We start from the raw sequence: 21,272 nt of genomic DNA, 5'->3' as shown, positions 1-21,272 counted from the left end.
GTGACTGACTGGCAACCTGTCCAGGATGTACCCCGCCTCTCACCCAATGTCATCTGGGTTTGGCTCCTTCCCCCCGTGACCCTCACCCCGAGAACCCACCAGGCACGTCTGTGTTGTGTTCTGGCTGCGGCCTGTTTTTGCATTTCAGAGGCGTTTTAGAAGATTGCAGAAGTGGAGCTGATTAGTTGACATTTTGCTGTGATTTTGTGCTTCTAACATGAGCAAACAGGTTACATTTTTTTGTTCTGTCAGGCTAAATGTGTTTCTTTTATGCATTTACTACTTTGTTTTGCTGTAGTATACAGACAGCAGGTTAAAGTTAAAGTGAGCCAGACAAAGCTCTTGTTGTCCATGGTGTTAAAAACCCCTCTGACGAGCTGATGTCTGGCCTGATGCCACCGATTATAAAATAATATTGATGTGCTGTTGGAATAAACAACTGAAAATTCAGCTTTTATTTTGAAAACTGACAGGATTCCCTTTGCCGTTTGTTTTGTCAGACTTCTCGCCCGTCTCATCTGCATCTGCTACTTGACGCAGCTGGGCCACGGCTTCCGTCAAAACTAGGCCTGGTGCGTATCTTTAGCGTTTAGAGTGGAGCACTTCTGGGGCACTTCTGAAATGTGCCGCAGTGCTTCTGGTGGGATTGAAAGCATTAACTAGACAGCTCCCACAGCCACGCTGCAGCTGGAACATGATGCAAACACTCCCAGTGGGTTTTAGCCTTCAAGGATAAGCGGAATAGATGATGGATGGATGTTTTTTTTCTATATCTTGGGATATGTAATTAAAACATTCCTTGACTCAAACTTTTATTCTTGAGCTCCCAAAATAATTTGAGCTTTCAGCTGCATCTCGATCTTCATTCTCACCTAATCCTTTTGTTTTAACAGCAGTAACTGAATAAAAAAACTTTGAATTACGGCAAATGATTTTGCAAGATCAAGAATTAGTTTTGGCATTTTAATCCGTACTTGTTCTATTTAATATTTCCAGTTTAAATTGTTAGTGTACATTTATTGACATAATATATTTCTGTTATCCTCTGATTTAAGCAGAATCGGTCTATGTTGTGATAAATGTCATGATCACATGATATGGTTATTTCATTGTGATAATATTTTCCGTCATTTCACCCAGCACTACGTAGAGGTAAAAGGATTAGCTTATTCTCATCCAGTCTCCTTTGTACTGTACAGTGCAGTCCATCAAGACACATCTTTTCTAGAGGGATTGCATGCATGGAGCTGGTGTAGACAAATGGGAAACAGTCAAGCATGTTGCCCCATCCTTGCAGATTCACAGTATTCAGAGATGTCAAAGGGTTAATAAATGATTTACAGTACAGGTCCAGTTTTATGTCCTCTGTGGTCTTCGTCTGATTCAGTCAAACAGACCTCCGCTGGCCTTGTGCATGCGTCCTGTTGACCATATCCTGGTACATCTTGGACCTGAGGAATCGTGGGTAGGAGTCTCTCTCCATGAGGCTGTAGACTTTAGCTTGGACTTCATTGAGGCTGGTTGGGGACGGATCCTCCAGGCTCTGCTTGGTCTTTTCTCTGGTACGATAGTCAATGTTTACCTGCCAGGATAAGAAAAGCAAATTCACTCTTATTAAGTCGCGTTATCATAGTCACACACGGCAACGTTGGCCCTGTTTGCACTTGTCAAGTGTCTCATATCCAGACAAACATCAAAACAGGGAAATCAGGGTTGACCTTCATCCTGCTCAGACGGTGGGGGAGTGTACCTGAAGCTGATCGGTCACTGCCAAATACTAGAAGAACGGAGCAGTAAAGTGTTTGAGTGACCCGTCTGAGAGAAAAGTGTCCTCACAAGAAAAAAAATGACAGCTTTTGATGTCAAATGTCTAAAAAATGATTCATGTTTACCTGACAAGGACCTCTAGCGGCTGATGTAGTTAGGATTACTTGTCAGGAACACAAAAGACAACAATACATGTGACTTGGGTGTGTCATCATTTTTTTTTTTAACCATGACCATGATTGTTCCATAACCTTTACCAAATAGTTTTGGCTGCGTAAACATAACCAAACCACAGCAGCAGCAGGTCAGAAAACACTTTTTCATTTGGAAAGGCAATGACAAATGACCTACTTTGTGGTTTAGTTCAAGGGACTCTATGCTAAGAGTCAGACAGCTAAAAATATGAAATGAAGCTAAAGAAAAAAAAAAGGACTTTTCCTTAGCGTCATTAAATAAAAAGGAAGAACACATTAACACCAGTCACACACACACACACACACACACACACACCTCTCTTGGTGCCTGAATATCAATGAACTCCTTAAAGATCTTGTTTGCTTTTGAAACAAGCTTGGCTGAGCTCTTGATTTTTTTGTACTCCTCGCAGGCCATCCAAAACTCGATATTCTCGTCACTGAACTCTGTCTTGAGAAATGTCCGGAAGGCAGCCAGCCCATCTGGAAAGAACAGATGAATCAGATGGTAAAAGGAGGAGGTAAAAACAATAAAAAACACTTCAAAAACATGATTGATAGTGCAGCGCAGCACCTATTTCTGTACAGCAGCTGAGATCTCCCTCTTCTAAAGGATGTTTTTTTTTCCTTCAACCCAAGTAGCTTGATCATGTGACGTGATAATACCCTTCATCCTATGTTGATTTTTTTTCCAGCTCACCCACACTCGTGTTCCCAGAAATGGGAAACAGCTCTCATCATCAGAACATAAACAAACCAAAAACAAAATACTCCGACAAAAGAGATCTTTTTCGCTGTCCTCATCAGTCAAGATAATTGATCAATTAATGTGCTCCCCATTGGTGATAACACAGAGGAAGGACATGTTTTTCTATGAGCCCATGTCACGTTGACATGTTATTTCCACCCCTCTCATTTCTGCTGTTTACCTAATAAAGCTGGACAGAGCAGAGGGGATGGTCCATCTGTGCATATGCAACAACATTACACCCACCCACACACACACACACACACACACACACACACACACACACGCTAATGAATGTACACACAACAACATGCAGGTTTCATGGGCACATGAGTACATGCAAACACACACTGGCTTTCTGTTTGAAGAAGTCCACAAATAACTGTGGTAACACAACTGGGAAGCCGACGTCACAGACGACAGGGAATCTTGGAGCTTTTACAGCTTTTCCCTCTTGTCTACTTGAACTTTGTGAAAAGCTTTCTGAGAGCACACAGCCTCTGCTGCGAATGCAGAATCCTCGTCTGTTCTACATTTGTTATGGACTTAATAGAAACATCCTTGCATCCAGACCTGAATCAACATTTGATTTGGATAAGTGACAAGACAATCACAGACTGTGGGTGCCATATTTGTTTTAGGTCATAGTCAAATGTTCAAGAGTGTCCAATGTTCATAAATCTGGATTGGCACCCAAAGCTAATCATCTTTCTACTAAAATATATTGATTTATTTTTTGAACAAAAGAACACGACCCAAACACACATTTGGTATTTGAAGAGTTTTAGAAATATGTTGACTTTATGAAATAATTTCGAACGAACTGAACAATGTTTCTTCAAAATGATAATCTTGTAAAGAAAAGTCAGGTTAGTATTAAATTGTGTTCTACATGATAATTATCCAAAGTGGGTTTTTTTTAAGAGCTTTTTAACTGAAAATGTCACTTTGAGAGCTGTTAGAGTGAACGCTTTCAAAACTAATTGAATTATTTGACAGGATTTATGAGAGTAGACACAAAAGCAAGTAGACACATGGCAAAGACGGATGAACTGTTGAGGCAGCTTGAACTACAGCTCACGTGGAAAAGAGATTGGCTAAATGTGTGTAGCTTGTTAGCCTGAGCTCTTTTGGAAGTGTTGGCTGAAAGCAAGGACAGCTGAGGGAGGCACAACAGGGAATAAAAAAGCCCAGCAGACTGAAAATGGGAGTGCAGGTGAAGTTGAGGCAAAGATCCACAACAAGGCAGGTTAACAAGACTTGAGCAGGAAATCTAGCTGAGAAAGTCTAAGTCAGTGCAGCAAGGGGACGTAATGAACTGACAGGAAACTGTCCAGAGACTCAAGCTTAAATACATCAGAGCAATTAGGAGCAGCTGGGAGTAACAAGGACAGCACGAGATAAGCTGGGGCCGAGACGATCACTGGAGACTCAGGAGTGATCATGTGGCACAATGGGACCAGCCAGGACCGTATTTAAAAGTTTAAAACACAGCTTCTATTGGGCCACAGTGGAAATAAGTCTTCGGGCTTCGCTGAGTTGTGGCGACTGCAATGCAGTGTTAAATAAAGGCCTTAATTCATTCATTCATTCATATGCTTCTTGACAAGGTCTTGACAATTTGCTTGCATGTCACTCCAGATGACAAAAATCCAGTCTGTACCCTGATACAATGTGCTTAAAAAGCACAGCAGTGCTCGTCAACCTCACAGAATGTTCTTGGCTCTAACAAGACATGTAACAGCTCAGAGTGTGAGCAGGTCAGGCTCCTGGCAAACACACAATCAGCTTAACACACTGAAAAATGAGGTATAAGTTTAATACGCCATCGCTCCTTTTAAATAAATTAAGGCGGCGGCGAATGCAATTTTCTATCAAGGGAACATTCAGTACTGTGTTCCCATTGCTTCGCCATTACTTATGTAATGTATGTGTGTGTTGATGTACATGTTGTAGTACATCACTCTAATGCTTGGTCAATTGAAACAGGATACGCAGGTGTGTCACGCTCTCATGCCGCCTGGGGAAGGCTCTATTCTTGGCTCTGTAACAAACTTTTGTTTTCCATTGGTGACATTAGCTTTCTAATGGTTATATATCAAAGAAAGTTATGTCATAGCACTGATTTGATCAAAACAATGTTCATGTGAGTGCAGGATGTGCACAGCTTTCTTTCAGTCAAGGCGGACTGTCTGCAGTCCCTTTGTTAGCGGTGTTTGATATGATGGAGTTAATCACTTGAATGACAGATCTGTGTGAAAAGTGGTGCAACCTTGTAGCAGCAACCTAGATCAGACCAACAATTTGAGATGTGACAGCGTTTTCAGGCCAAAATCAACACATCCTCGGGTGTCTTTTGTCTGTCCTGCTAAAGGTGGGAGAGGAAGTGATTCACATCATCACATCAAAAAAAGCTTTGACAGTCTGGAGTGAATACAGTTGTGTCACGAAGCACTACTTTCTCGTAACAATACACTGTGCATGATGAATTAAAGAGAAAATAAAGAAACATCCGTCAAGAGTTTGCAAGAAAAGTGGTTCATGAGAACAACTGGGAAACCAGGACAGGACAGCTGCATCGCTCATCACTTCCACATGCACAAATTAAATATTCTTAAGATTATATGAATGGACTGGACTTTTCATGAGTCAACTGAAAGAACTGGCAAATATTTTATTAGTTGATTTATTGTTTAAGACATTTGGCAAATAAAGACACCAGACATTCATTCATTCCAGCTTCTCTAATGTGAACATTTGCCGCCTTCCTCTATTTCATATAATTGTGACCTTGGTGATCTTTGACTCTCGGATGTTTGGTCAGACAAAGCAAGACACATGAAGATGTTTGCTTCTGACATTTTACTGTACAGCCAAAACACTTGTGTCAGCTAGCTGAAGATAGAATGAAAATGATTTGTTGCAGCCTTAGCTGAGTGTGATTCTTCTTCATGAAACATTTGTTTGCAGTCACTTTGGCCTCGTATTGGCATGTTCCCACCACCCGCTGTCGATCATAAAACAGCAAAACATGCATGACCTGTGTATTTGCATCAACCCTCCCCTCTTCAGTCGGCATGTATATGTACATGTGGTGCATGTACATGTGCACAAACGAGTGAAAGACACAATCACAGTTTAGGAATCTGAGCCCACTGCTTGAAGATTACTTCATAATTCTTTTTAACATTTGACCTTTGGGAGCTCATTAAATCACAAGCATCTCGATAAGGAAAGAGTCGTTTTCATATCAGGCAAATATCGGTTTATTTTATTTAAAGCGGAGGAAGACTGTGTGTGATGTAGTTTCTGGTGATTTGAAATGAGAAAGTGGATGTGAATCTGAATCCACTGTGTTCTTTAATTCAGCCACTTCAGTAAGTTTGATGTCACCGAGTCACGTAGGAGTCAGAAAATAAACACATGACCTGTTTGTGCAGATGGATGTTTGTTAGCGACTTCATGCCAGTGTGTGTTTGGTCCAAGAGGAAGGTCACAGACAAGTATGTGACTCATTATGCGGTAAGGAGTCCTCACTACACAGAAATTAGACCCTTACATAAGACTGGCTGCTGGAGGGGGGGGGGGGGGGGGGGGGATTGACTTTGCTTCGCTGAGTGAAAAATAGAAACTATTAAATAAACAGGAAGGGACTATTTTAAAGCCACATTAAGGTGGCTGTGATTTTCTTGATGCTGGCTCTGCACGACTTGTATAGCAGGAACTGTTCCCCCCTCAAAAGTAGAACATGTCCACTTACATTTGTGAGAGAGAAGATGATCGAACGATTCTGACCATCGATCAACCTCGTCCGTAGATAGTCTGATGGAGAGAAAGCCAAAGGAAACTGCCTGAGCAAAAAATGCAAACCAACCACTGAGCTTCCATGCATTTTTAACACAAGATGGTACAGCTTCTATTATTGAAGGGCAGTTGAGTTTAATGTACGATTTGTCCCCCGCTCACAGCTGTTCTTCCACTCAAGGCTGTGAAGTAATCGTTCAATCTGGTAATTTACAGAATGATGACAAGATAATTGACGTGAGATAGAGGAAGAACAATAGCTGACATATGTTTGCATTTGAATGCTCTTTCATGAAGTGGTGAAAACATGATGGGATCACACACTATTTGGGAGATTAAAGGGACACGTTAACATAATTGTATCCCTCCACCTCGCTAGATGGAAAAAGAACATTTGGCTGTTTGTGAAACGCCTTGTTACGAACATAAAACGTTTAGCACATTTTCCAATTAATTTCATAACACAGGCTAAGTTTGAGCATTAATTTGTTGAACATTTGCAGTTCCACAGAAATAGACACACGTTTTTTCGGCAGACTCACTTCAGACACCTGGCTGTGGTTTCGTGGGCAGGAGGCAGGAACTCAGAGAAGTCGCTGTAAGAGTCAGATTTGTTGGACAAGCAGCCTAGTCTGGTCTTCATGGTGCTGTTCCTGCTGGAAAAAACAAACAATACTTTACTAAAACTAATGTTTATGCTGATTGATACTAATGTCTTCAACTCTATATTTCAGAAAACAACTTGCACAATATGCAAATGTTGACTCTTGTAGGTTCATGGATTTGTTTGGGGCTTTTTTGTCCATTTTATTGAGAAGCAAAGCTGTGGCCAGGAGTAGGTTTAAAAACCAAGATCCAGTTGCTAAAGATTGTGTTTTCAGTTGCTGCAATTGTAGACAAAGTATGTACAACTTGGATCAACAGGTTCAGCCCCACCAAAAACACTATTGTCATATTTTAGCTGTTGCTAAGGTGGCTAGTTGTATGTTTTAGCTTCACGTTGGGCTGTCCCTTTAGGTATTTAGGCTATGCATAAGGTCTTATATGTTGTTGGGAGACGTGATGAATAAACTGATCGTAAGAAACAAGATGCAGAAAGATAAGCCAACTGACTGGACTGGATGTAGACAACAGGTGCAACTCCATATTATGCAAAAAGCTGATTCAGTGTGGCTCTGCTTCATTCAGAAGGGAGCTTCAAACAGCCCCGATACCCAAATTCACATCGTGATAAGGTTTCTTGTTTGGGTGTAGTTTGCAGAGTTAAAGGGGGGAAAAAAAAATCTCCTTTGCAGTAATTCATGACTGCATTAGTTCTACGGAGGCTGAGATAAAGAGGCAGCACTCTCTCTGATAATTTCAATAACATTAAGCAGCTTGCATTAACTCACAGTATGCCTCATACCTCTGTGCTGTATTTCATTTCTGGATTGTAGATGCAGTAGATCTTATCAATCATCACACTGATCATTGTTCTCCGAACAGCTAGAATGATCAAACTGATTAAATAAAACAATAAAAAATATAGTAGTTGGTAAGATCTATCAGCTGTGTGTGGAAAATAGTCAATCTCTGCTAATCAATACTGTTTCAGATGGCCGTTAATTGTGATCATGATTTAAAAAAACAAACAAAAACAAAAGAATAGTTTGAAATGTGCTGAAATGAACCATATCCCCATCTCTCAACACAATCTGTCCTCTCTTATTTGTACACTGCTGCTGTCATGTACTGTTTGTCAGTGTTCTGCCTCTGGGACACATGGGTCACTCCAGATGGGGCATGTTCGGAAACATGCTCCAACAAAGGCCAAACATTTCTGTAGAAGTAAATCTGTTTCACAAGACCAATTAATGCAAATCATTGGAAAGACACTCCTCAGAGATTCAGGTCGAATCCAGGACTGACATGAATGAATGAATGAATGAATGAATGAATCCAGCAAATGTGAAATCTAACCAAACTGAAGATACTCAGACCTGCAGCCTCATAGCAAGCTGCCAAGGGCCTTTTACCATCTCAGCTTCTCTTAAGTGGTATCTTCCACCTGGCGGGTGTAGGGTCAGCTAACTGAGCACACACATCAACAGCAAGCATGATAACTAGTAATACACAATTTGTGCATTAGGACCAAAATTTAAGAGAGTATAATTTACTGCAGAACTATCGTACATACGTATCCTACATTATAACAGCAGCCAGCCTCTCCCTACGAAGAGGACATAAGGACTGTGTGTCTGTTCTGACTCTCCCTACATCCCAGACAGAACAGTAAAACATCTGAGACACACACACACACACACACACACACACACACACACACACAGTGTGATGAACACATTACAACAAATCATAATCTTATGAAATTACGATAAAAGCAAGCAATTCCGTTACATTAATAATTTCTCTTAATCATAGAAACAGGCTGATAATCTATTAAACTAAGACATTAGACAGAAAATTATAATTACGTACAGAAAAACACTGCTAATGTTAGGACTAGTGTAGTTGGATGTATCAGCGCAGTGGTGGAGATCGAGCAGTGGATTGTTTTGATGCTTGGACCTTGAATTGGGAACATTATATCAAATGTACTGTTCATTAGCCAACTGAAAGCAACTTGCTGGAATTAATGGGCTTCATCCACTGCATGAATGCCAAGGCTCTTAAAAAGAATTCACTTTGTGTCCTCAATCCACCTGTGACGGGTTGTTTTTAGGTGCTGTGTGTGCGTGCATGTGCATTTGTGTTAGAGTTGGACCATTATGTCTGGTTTCTGATATTGCCTTTAAATGTATATCAGATAGATGTTCCCTGTTCCATCAAGTGTGAGTATCAGAGAGGTAAATGTACTTGTTTTTGTCCACGCTCTCCAGTTGTTTGGGTTTTAATGGAGAATTAATAACTGAAGAAGAAAAACAGTGAAGTTTTTTGCAGCTTGGTTCAGATGCGCCGTAGATTAGATGCGTTCTGCCCCAGAAACCCTCATGTTACGTATCGGATGTTATATATAAAACAGATGCACTAGACTAGAAGGGCAGTTTGTGTGTCATCTGTGTGAGTCATGATCTCAAGGTGCACTTCATTTTTTAATGAAGTTATTTTCAGAAGGGCTTGCAAAAATAATGGGCAGAGCTATTTAAAGTGTAGCAGACTATGTTTAGACTATACATGTACCAAACTTCACTAATGAGGGTCGAGTTTTACGGCAGATTTCTCCATAGACTTGTGATAGCTTATAATAAAAGTGTTAGATGACTTTCTGATATCAGTGATGCCAACATCACCAATATTTATGCTAATAGAAATAATAAATAAAAGTAATAATAATAATAATAATGATAATAGAATCACACATTTGATGGGTTCTTCCTCTGAAGATCAATGTGCTCATAAAACTGAGACAGCATCCATAACGTTGCACTTTGCGCAAGTGAAATTTTGATGTAAGGTTGGTGGTTAAGAAAAGGTTAAAGGTTAACTAAAATTAGTCGGACACATCCTCTGGGGAACATGATTTATCCAAATGCAAATTTCATGGCACTCTTGTCATTAGGCATCGGCTTTAGGGCGGAGAAAAAGATTTAATGACCAAAATGGAGAATGGTTTTCACCAGCAGTTGGCAGCAGTAAACCATCTCACCACAAGATCCTTTTAGCAGGTCTGTTCTCAGAGAATAAACAACTGGGCAACTCCATCTGCTGAGGAAGGCTGGTCAAAAGCTCCAGAGAAGATTCTTGTGGTGAGTTTTTTCTCCCCCATCAATTGGGATGATCCTCTGAGGACCATGAATATCACATTTCATGGCTTTTCATCTGGCTAGATGCAAAAAGAACTTGGTCTGGACAAACCAACATTATATAATGTGTCTATGTCTGATTATTTTATTAAATATATAGTTTCTTTTTCAGCTCATAAAATGTTGATGTTCTTGTTTTCTATTCATTCAGTCTTACACTGCACTGTAAAGACTTTGTTAATCTTTTAGCTCTTTTTTTTTTGTGTTTTTACATCCTTTGCATATAGTATCATTATGTATTTTCGTTTCTCATGCGATCTATTTTGAACTGCCTAATTGCTGAAAGGTGCACACATTGAGTTATATTGAGGCCCCTCTTCTTTCAAACGGTGCCATTGTGTAGTCGCCCCCATTTATGGATCGCATAATTAGGTAATAAAAGACGGTGATAAGTTCAATTAGAGGTCATTTTATGCAGATTGTATAAACATCGACACAGTGCTGTCAGACTGCAGTTAATGCTTTGAAATTCATGTAAACACGTTTCATGGTGCGAACAAATGGAAATGCAAATATCAGATTTTGACTCATTGGGCAGAAGCTGGAATACATTTATAGCATTTAAGCAGCCATAAACAATCATTATGGTTGAATTTGTGTGTGTCAGCATGTGCCGTTTTCAGCAGACAAATGTCAGCATGTGAAGCTGATGAGGAGAGACGTGGACATATTGATCTGTCTGTTTGGTGTGTGCCAAACTGTCAATAACGTGATAACACACCTCTCTCCTGCTTTTTCCCCTCCTCTGTTTTTGACAAATCTGTATCTCTCTGGCTGTTATGAGCTGCATTCTTCGTCGCAGTATGGCACAGACACGTGCTGCCGCTGAGCTATTTATAAAAATCCCTGACAAATCCATGTAGTCAGGAGGAAGCAGTGCATGTTCTATTCAGCCATGCAGCAAGGCCAGCTCCTGGAGGAAAGAGGCTAAAAACAGCAACAGCACTCTAGTGTCTCAGATATATACAAGTATGCCTCATGAATCTAAAAGCACAGGAAACATCCGGTAGACCTCCGGTATCGCCCGTTGGGGTTGGTGGATTAAGAAGTAAAAATCTAGATCATGGAGGTTGTGTCTGTGTGTTTGTCTGTGTATGAACATCTTTGATGTTACCTAACTTGGTGCAATGCAGGTTTTCAGATTTCCCTCCATGTCCTCATTTCTGGATGCTGACGGAGTAACACCCTACAATTCTATAGCTTTGTGCTGTATTATGGTGCAAAGTGATTAGGAAACATGGTTTGTACACTAATTAATTAACTTAAAAATCTCACTTTAAAATGTGATCAGATTGTTAATTTTGAATAAATATTATATTAATTAATATAATTTAAATAAAGATTGATTGACTGATTTTGTAGTTTCAGTCCTTGTCCATAGTAAGTTGCGGATGTGTTGATAAAAAGCTTGGTGTCAATAGTTGGACAGTATTGATAAATATATTTATACGGTACAATACTATTTTCAGCACGAGTATGTATGCATGGATGCTCATGTGCACATATATGCAGTGACGTTAGCTGTGACGTTAAAGACAGAGGCCGTGTGTTCGCCTGTCACGTCAACCCTCGAGTTAAAAGAAGAACATCTTAAGTACAGATCAAATCCCTGCACTCATTCCTGCTGAGTGCAAGTAAAAAATAGTAACTTCACAAGTTGAATCCGTGGACGTTTTGGGGTCAGAGCAGATCATGTCTTTGTCTCAAATCTGAGACAAGCTCCCAACATATGTGAGACTGTTTTATATAACACTGTGTTTTGTCAACGTCGTTTACAAAACCTGTACTTCAGAGTGACAATTACTGAACTCAGCCCAATAAAGATCATTTGAATTCTACATTTGTAATACAGTTAACAATGACTAAATTGCATGTTGAAAAAATAGGCCATGAAATTGCCAGAATAAGTCATTCACTACTTTGGGAAACATGCTTATTCGCTTTTTCCCCAGAGTGTGATCAATACAACCATTGTCTGGACATAAAGATGGAATATGCGTTTCCACTTTCTCCCACTGTACTAAATAAATAATAATGTAATAAATGAAGCCAAGATCTGACGAATGCTGCAATATTGTGCTGGCAGTAAAACTAAACTCAGAAAAACACTTGAAAATACATCAATTGGATAAGAAATGCCAGAAATGGGGCCAAATTTATTTAATCTGTACTTTGATTTTTATTTTTTTTAATTCGGCACACGTCCACTCAAGATGTTTTTGTTTGTTAAGGTATATTGTCATCCGTCTGTATATACAGCCTATGGATGCAGATATCATCATCAGTCAGTTTAATATGAGGCTGAAACCGGGTCAGTGGCATAAAGACTGTACACAGCTAGCCTGGTCCAAAGATAAAATGAAATCCTTATATCTTAGTAGGTCAGCAAGTTAATTGCTTGCTGCTTTCCTACAGCATCAAGGGTGCACAATACAGGTATATAATGTACACCTACTTATTTTCCTGTCATCATGCTCTATCCCCATTTCTAAAGCCTATCTTTTACCCAGTTTACAAAGTCAGTTTGTTTATTTCCTCTGTTGTGGCCCAGTTAGTGGGAATATTTGTCCAAAGGAAAGTATGAAGATCAGAGTGAAAAAGAAATCAAGCAGTACAAGTTAAGTGAGAATGTGCAAATATCACTGGTCCGTTTTGGGGCCGACTAAATAGGCATGCTTATGTGGCACTGTTTATAACACAGGGCATTTATTGTTTGCTGGAGGGGCAGCTTTAAAATTGGGGCATAAATCAAAAGCATACACACTTCTCCAGGCACCACTACAGCATTGTGCAGCCTCACTTCTCGGTTGCTCGGTCTCGCACATATCTAGTAATTAATTTTAATACATGACCTTGTTAATTAATTCAATCACTCACTGTCAGCCTCTCTGTCCCTTCCACTCTTTCATACACACTAAAACAGAGTCGTTCGCTTGTCTTAACTCTGCAGAGCCACTGAGCCGTGTCGGGTGATTTGCTTCTGTGACACAGTGTGGCCTAGTTGTGCTGGTGTTTTTTTTACTTTTTTAAGAGAACACAGGATCAAAAATACTAACCCAAGTGCTACTTAAAGAATCATTGGGTTCCTCAGGACTAACCTGAGGCAATTTAGAAATGTTGGCAGTGGCAGAAGATCACAGAATGAGCAGACAGAAAAAGAGATTTTATTTCAGTATTTTTTAGTAGGTTTTTAGTAAAAATCTGTATTCTGTGAAATCACTGAGACGTGTTCATAAAAGACATTGTAAAACCAAAGAATGCCAAATATTACAGCTGAGGTAAACGCTGAACCAGCAACAGAAAGAGGTGCTTAAATCTCAAAGCACTGGATGTCTCTCAAAATTTAGGTGTAATCAGTGCGAAATGTTTCACATTCATCATGTAGCTTTCACTCTATTTGCTCCAAGACACAGTTTTAGCTGTTTTCAGGCTAATTAAGATGCACTGTGACTCATATCACAAGTTATCCAGGGTTTCTGAGCAGCAATTCAGTTTTGGCAAATCGAGGCATGTCCTTTTCCTCTCTGCAGTCTTGACTTGAGTCACAAGAGCTCAACTGTGGTCTTGCACTTGTGTGACTCCATGTGTGTATTTGTGTGTGCCCTGCCCCGAGAGCGGAAGCCCGACTGCCCGCGGAAGTATGTGTCAGACCATCTGATGTGTTGCCACCATTAGACACAACAGAAGGAGGAATCATGGCTAATTTGGGGTTTATTCCTGTCCTCGCAGAAGTCTGCTGCGCTCCGCTGGCTCAGGTGGGCTTCAGGAGACGACTATCCTCAACACGGATCTTTCCTGAGGAGCTGCTAGCTGCTGCTCTGATCCAGAAACACCTGCGGGTACAGACACCGTTGCTTCTCTCTGATTTGCCTCTTTGTGGACATGTGTTGTCAAGAGAAGCAAGACAACTCAATACAAAAGGCAGTAAACAAAAAGTTAAAGCGATTAGCCGTTTCTGACACACCAGCAGATCTTTGTACAGGGAGTAGATTGGTTTAAAGTAATTTTGTGTTCTCCCTTGTGTTTTCCCTGTGCCAGAGGACACAGGTCATTGCTGTTTACAGTAAACAGAGTCCTGTTGCATCAAGCACAGCCCAGAAAATGCTCCCAGGATTACACTTTGCAGTAAAAATGCAAAAGACCTGGGATGAAATGCTTAAATGTTGCGGATGCAAATAAAACACGCAGTTCCCCCAAATAAGCTCATATTTATAATAGTAGTAATCAATGATTTGCATTTTTGCAGCACATTTCTAAATTTACTCTTGATGATTAACTTTTGTGTGGTGTATTTTTATCGTTTGTTTAATTAGCACCAGAGGCATAATTTTATTTAATTATGCGATTGTTTCTGTGAAGTCTGTTTTAGTAACAATGCTGTAAACTGAATCATTAATCATCTTTTGACGGTTGATAATGACTGAGATATCACCGTCGATAATGGCTTACAGGTCTTTGTGATGAACACATAAACAGCTGTGAGTAATATTGTCACATGCCGCTGTTTTAACATTGTGGGAGAACATGATGTGGTGCAGGTCTATACTGTTTTTTGCAGGTATAAAATAAAGGGTATTGAATAGGCAGAAGTATTGATTTTCCAACAGGTGATTATGAGCATGTATGCAACCAGAAATTCTCCAAGATGTTTCTAATATCTATATATTTTATATATTTTGTCCACCTTCAGTTACAATGATGTTATGTTCAGGACTTAAAACTTTCCACTAGTGAATCATGTTCCTTACTAGACATCATGTTCCTTCACTCTGCGGCCCCTCATTCCTCTGAGGCTTCCTGCGATGACACCTGAGCACACTGCTCACTTCAACAGTCTGATAGGTCAGCACAGGATAAAGCTGCCTACTGGCTTTTCATCACATTACGCCCTGATGCTATTTTCATCTACTTTCTACTCAGAAAAGGTACACTCGTGTATGGTTAGATTAATGTCACTACCCCACTGCGCAGACCCTCCTCTATCTATTTATTTTGTATCAACTTAATCTGTGTCCAGTTCACAAGCTTCAGCAGCTTATAATTTAATCTCCAAAAGAATAGGAATGCAGTGCCCCATCCTTACAGGGACATGGTACATTATCTCTCTCTGCAGTTTGTTTGGTAACCTAAAAAAGATTACCCATCTGCTCTACATATTACTATGTTTATAATTTGATCCTCTTCCCCCCAAGGTGCACTCATGTTCATTTGGATTAATGTTACTCTCCTGCCTGCAGGTGTTCTGCTGTTTGCACTGTTTGGCTTTAGACTCGCACTGACAAACATGTAAAAGCTTATATTGCCATTGCTAATTATTCTAAATCAGTATTGTAATTCACCTATTGTGAAATATTATCAGACATATGCAGCTATTTAATAGAATTAATGTATTGAAACTGTCAACACTTCTCGCACTTTGCATAAAAGGTGCTCATTAAACTCGTGTTGATGTTGATAGTGTGATCGGATTCAAAGGCAGAGGAAGCTTCGGGGTGGGAGGCATCTGTAGAAGAACACAAAATAAAAGCTATTTTTATCCGTCTATTGATGGATTGCTGGAGCGTGTTTCAGTGCACATCAGGTGAAAGCTAAGCTTCACCCTGGACAGTTCACCAGTCTTCTATTACAGGCACAATTCTTTTGTTGTCATGTAATAACTGACCAACTTAAATGAATTAATAATTTCATTGTACTCTGTATGGGTTATACAAACTGTCTTTTTTTATCATTTCCATTAACATCCGTTTAAGAGTAGACAGAAATGTAGTTATTCTGACAGTCTGGGTTGCTTGTTCCTCTTTGGGTGAGCAGCTGGTTTTGGAACAGACAGTGAATAGACATCGTTGTCAGGTGCAGATGGTCCCGTCAGTGGGGAAAAAGGTGGGCAATTTGGGACACATTATTAATGAATCATTCTTGATAAACAAGTGACTGGATTCTGCTAATGAGGATTAAATGAGGTTTCGCTCATTAACAATTATCATCACTCCAGTGTGCATGAATGTGATAAGCAAAGGCAAGCGATGACGTGTTGTTTGCAAACTGCATCCTATTTACTGCTGCAGGAGGGTCAGTTAGAACCACTATTTTGTATAAACCTTTAAATGACAAGTCAAGCTGCCTGATATGTAGATGTTTTCGATGTTTCCATAAACTCATCAGCTCCTAATCATTCCAATATTTATTCAATTGTTTAATAGTTTTGTCTGTTTGTTGATTATTACTGGACAGGTAACGTACAGTCAGTTTATCAGACTTTCCACTGAAACGAGGCTGAGAGCGGTAAGAGTAAGTGATACAGTAAATGTACTCTAAAACCAAAAAACATAGCTAAAAGACAATACAATGTAGTAGAGTCAGGTGGTAATTTGCCACACTAAGTGGCATAATTCACATAGAATAAAGTAATTTGATCTATTGTCACTAAACAAGAACATTCATTAGTGAAGCTTTAAGTTCAATAGCAAAAAAATGATCAGCTTTCAGTCTGCACTGGATGCTCAGAGACCCAATTTTGGTCTTTGCAGCTACTTTCCCAAAATGGAAATGAATGCCTCTTGAAATCTATATATACTCCATATAAAGAAACCTATTATGCATCTTTGCTTTAACCTCAGACAAATCTCAAAACTGTCTTTGCTTGAACTTCCCACTTACCTTCGGGGTAAAGAGAGAGCAAACGAGGCCTCCAAATCCTTGGCCAAGTATTTGACTCAGAGCTATGTCAGATTACACTCAAGTAAATCTGTCTGTCACTGGCTGGACAAGACTAATAAAAGCACATGCATGCCAGGGGTGTTCAGGATGATAAGGGCACACCACTGACTTGCATTAGCTTCTGGAGAACATTTTGCTTGGTGATAAAATTAGAGCTTGTCATGTGCTGTCGGCTATATCCAAACATGATGGGATGTGACTGGACTGAATGGACTTTTGTATGGCACTGCTGGATGTCTTGTGTGGGGGTACTGTTAGGATTAGGAGAGTGAGAATTAACTACTGACAATTTTGGCATTAGTTCTGTTTTGCTAGCAGGCTGGAATCATCCAGTGCAGTGAAGAGGAGAAATATATACACGCAAACCATAGATTTAACCAAATATGGAGTTCTATGGAAGCCTCCAGGTAATGTGTCCATTCTTTGGCTGACTGGCGAGAAGCAAAATGGCCGTCATGTGTTTGTAAACATTGTGGTATTTGCAGTGGATTAGTGCATCAAACCAGTCACCGTCTCCACCATGTATAACAAACCCTGTGATGCGGGTACACAGCACTCTAGTGGTTTTTCAATCTGGACTTGTGCTTATTTGCTTTCATTTTTGAATGCTCAATGCTGCAGACTGAGCACACGCCTCTTATCCCTCATCCTGCCTTTAGCCATTTATGTAATCAGTTTGTTCCAGGGAATTATTTTGCATCACAGAAAGCAGCTCCACTCCCAGGCCCATGGAGCTGTCTACTAAATGCATTTCTCTTGAGTAGGATTTAAAAACTATGTTGTCGTTTGCATGTACACTGGCACACTGACATGTACTGTTGAGCTACAGTAGTGCACTTGCTTGTGTCACCAAATGTGGTGACAGTACTTGTGTGAGAGTGGACCGAGAGTCAATCAGCTTTGGTTTGTATGCTCTTGTATTGGTTTCATTCCTTGTGTTTCATGTAGGTTTTAAAGAATCTATGTCTTTTTGATTTCTGCAGCCGCTTGACTACAATAGTAGTAAATGGAACAGTTGAATAATCTGAATATCCTGCACAGCTGGCTGACAACTTTTTTGGCATTTAACCCGACATGTAGTCTGTTAGCTGTAGGAACAGGCAGAGAATATGGGGAGACAGCGTGAGGCATGACATGCAACAAAGGTCCTTTGCTGGAACTGAGATCCAGGCACATTGCCATGATGTAGTATGTACGTGAAACCACAGGACACAGAAACACCCCACGATTACACTTCATCAACATGACAAGGTAACATTTATATTAAAAGTGTCTGCAAAACGCTCACTACCAATGCAAAATGTCCTTATTGCCCTTATTATCCTTTGTTCCATGTAACCTGTGCATAAAAAACAGTTTAATGTTATGTTTAGGGGTAAAGAAATAGAATTAGATATGTTGAGTTGGTGAGAAGATTGAAACCACTTGCCAATAGCTGCCTAGCTTAACTTAGCACAAAGACTGGAAGCAGGGGGAAACAGCTAGCCTGGCCCTGTCCAAAAAAATCCTCCTACCAGTGCCTCTAGTGCCCAGTAATCAACATTTCATTTGATATAATAAGTGTCGTGGTCAGTGACATACAAAAGTAGGGCAAGTACAAGTAGAAGGGTTCAAAACTCAACCATCTGTTATTGAAGGATTTGGATACACCTCGCCCTGCGGTGGCTCTTGTGTGGGCTTCAAAGCCCCACTCCATCTTTGATAGCTCTGATGAGTGACATTTACTGGACTAAAAAGCCCTCAGAGCTTGCAGCATCAAGGGAGGGAAGGTGGGAGGGTGTGAACTGATTTTCAATAATGCTCACAGGAAATGGTATTGAAAGCATGCATGAGTAAACAATCACTTAGGTAAAAATGTAGGCATGCAGCCACACAAAGTGGACACCAAAAGGATGCCATTAGCTAGATAATAGGCAATAGGAGAACAATCTTATATGGAACTTGTATTTCTCTCCTGCAACAGTTTGATTTCTGTTCACGATAATAGCCATGCAGACATGAAACCACTTCCTCAACAGTGTTCACCCTGATTTAACAATAAACCTCCATTCAAAGCAACAGATAATCAGCCCTATAAACCATTAAGAATAACAGAATACCTCCATAATGCAGAGAGCTCGTTGTCCACAGCAGAATTACATAACACTTTGTCATTCAATAAATGAATATGGATCCTTTACCTTGACTCTGGTGTGTACGAGAGCTGCTGGACTCTTCCTCCCCTTCTTTTTAATCACTGCCTATCTCCAATGTGCGCTTTGGCAGAACACAGCCTCCGTCTGGCTAATGCTGATATGTATTTGTATGAATCTGCAGTGAAGATATCTAATGTTTCTGATGCCAGCGAGTGGGAGCTACACGCGGCATGCGTCGGGGGGAGAGAGCAGCAGAGATGGAAAGAGGGAGAGGCAGAGGGGGTGGAATCAGAGGGAGATGGAGGGGGAAGAGAGCTTTGTTTGCACAGGGAACTCTCCAAGGACAAGGACTGAGCACATCTGTGAAGTGGAGAAGTGCTGCTCAACGCTGTTGTGGTTGAAGGGATGGAAATGAAAATGAGTAGTGCAGGAGGGGGAAATGTAGAGGTCTGTAAAAAGGCTGTTGAAGGCTCTCAAGTCAGGGTTATTCTACCTCAGACTCCTGACAGAAGTGATCTGAATGACACATTTGTTTTTATTTAGTGCTAAAAGAGACGGTTGATTGATCAATTCATTGACTGACATTAATTCTTGACATTTTGAAAATAAAAAAAAAGTCATCTATCACTTGGTTCCAGCTTCCTAAACGTGATGCAGTCCAGCTTTTTAATAATAATAATAATAATGATGATAATAATAATAATAAAAGCTTTATTTTTACATACATTTTTTTAAATCAGAATGAAAAAGTCTCATTGTATCACTGAACATTTTGGGACATTTGCAACACTTTTGTTGGACAAACTAGAGAATGTGACGGTTGATCATTGGGCTGAACACTTCACAGATTACTAGACCACAACAAATTCATGCTGCATGTCCTAACGTAAACTTGCAAATGAATTGACATCATTAATGAGTTTCATAAAAAAACTGTGCACAGACGTGAAAATATTTTTCTATGAAGTACTTCACATCATCAAGGTGCATGATACTCAGAATTCAAAGCGTGGCTGCTGGGTAACTATCGTCAGTGCATCTACATTACGTAACATCGACAGTGCACACATGCAAATTATCCAGTGAAGGTAACATGAAAATAATAACATTTATGTTCTTTCTGTTCTGTAGCCAACAGCAAGACAGTGTTTCCAGTCAGAGTATCTCTCAGCTATCTTAGTGTTGGGTGATTTAATACACACTGTACATACACACGGACAAAGCACGCATGAATTGCAATTGCTTTTTTGATTGTTTGCACCCAAAAACACATGGAAGATGGTATATAACGAGCATTAAAGCGTAAAGAATGAAGAGAGAGTGGAGAATATTTATCTTCTTGCTATCTGAAGAGGGAGATACGATCTGCAAGGAGCTGAGAGTGTGGAGGAGGCAGCCTGGCAGAGGGCAGATCAGTTTTGCCACTAAATAGACAACCGGTGTTACATAAAATGACACGTGCATGCACACATACACACACAACCATGCAAAAGCTCTGCCTACACACACATGTTCTAAGTCTCTGTGCGTCTGTCTCGCTCTCCTCCACACTTTCACACACACACACACACATACACACATTTGCAGAATTAAAGGGTGGGGTGGTAGTGTAAAATGATTTAACAGCTTGAGCAATTTACACTATTATTCTATTAGGAAAGTTAATCTGAGACGAGACGAAGAACATTTCACAAAACGAAGCACAACTTTAAAGAAATTCAGAGCAAGGAAATGAAATAATAAATAACAGGCTCCATAATCTGCTTAAAAAACAATCAGGCTTTTAAAATAACAACAATAGTCCTCGATCAATACTTTTACATTGTTTATGTACTTATTTATGAACTTGATCCCTGTATTGGAGATGCATGAATATGTGAGCATATGCACATATATAGATAAACACACTGTTGCCCATCAAGTTGGAATAATTGTTCAATACCCCCAATCTTGTTAAAGCCTGAATACACAGTTTGCAAAGGTTCATTGTGGTTTAAGTTTCACTGTGATATGTTTGGAAGAGTTTGATCAATAAAGTTGAGAAGATATAAACTTTATTTATCAAGAATAAATCACACTGTCACAATCATTTCATGAGAAGAGGTAA

The 21,272-nt window shown here is 40.0% G+C and overlaps 1 protein-coding gene across 2 annotated transcripts; it reads right to left on the bottom strand.

The window, feature by feature from the left end:
• Window positions 1-1,161: 1,161 nt before the first annotated feature.
• Window positions 1,162-19,398, bottom strand: LOC139202476 (regulator of G-protein signaling 8-like). Of its 2 annotated transcripts, none has more exons than XM_070831974.1 (5): window positions 19,211-19,398; window positions 7,056-7,166; window positions 6,470-6,531; window positions 2,278-2,444; window positions 1,162-1,582 (listed from the first exon to the last, which is right to left on the bottom strand). In XM_070831974.1, the coding sequence occupies exons 2-5, from the start codon at window positions 7,154-7,156 to the stop codon at window positions 1,388-1,390; spliced, it is 525 nt and encodes a 174-aa protein (XP_070688075.1). In that variant the 5' UTR covers window positions 7,157-7,166; window positions 19,211-19,398; the 3' UTR covers window positions 1,162-1,387. The 2 variants fall into 2 exon arrangements, with proteins under 2 accessions (XP_070688075.1, XP_070688076.1); XM_070831975.1 differs by lacking the exon at window positions 19,211-19,398 and adding an exon at window positions 16,971-17,070.
• Between the last annotated feature and the right edge of the window lie 1,874 nt (window positions 19,399-21,272).

Source organism: Pempheris klunzingeri, chromosome 6 (genome assembly GCF_042242105.1).
Source record: "Pempheris klunzingeri isolate RE-2024b chromosome 6, fPemKlu1.hap1, whole genome shotgun sequence".
Taxonomy (NCBI): Eukaryota; Metazoa; Chordata; class Actinopteri; order Acropomatiformes; family Pempheridae; genus Pempheris; species Pempheris klunzingeri.
This window is presented reverse-complemented; position numbering and strand designations above follow the sequence as displayed.

Coding starts and splice junctions, on each gene's coding strand:
- LOC139202476 (XM_070831974.1), bottom strand. CDS start 7,156: ATGAAGACCAGACTAGGCTGCTTGTCCAACAAATCTGACTCTTACAGC. Junction 2,445..6,469: donor TCATCTTCTCTCTCACAAAT/GTAAGTGGACAT, acceptor TGTTCTTTCCAG/ATGGGCTGGCTGCCTTCCGG. Junction 1,583..2,277: donor ATATTCAGGCACCAAGAGAG/GTGTGTGTGTGT, acceptor TTATCCTGGCAG/GTAAACATTGACTATCGTAC.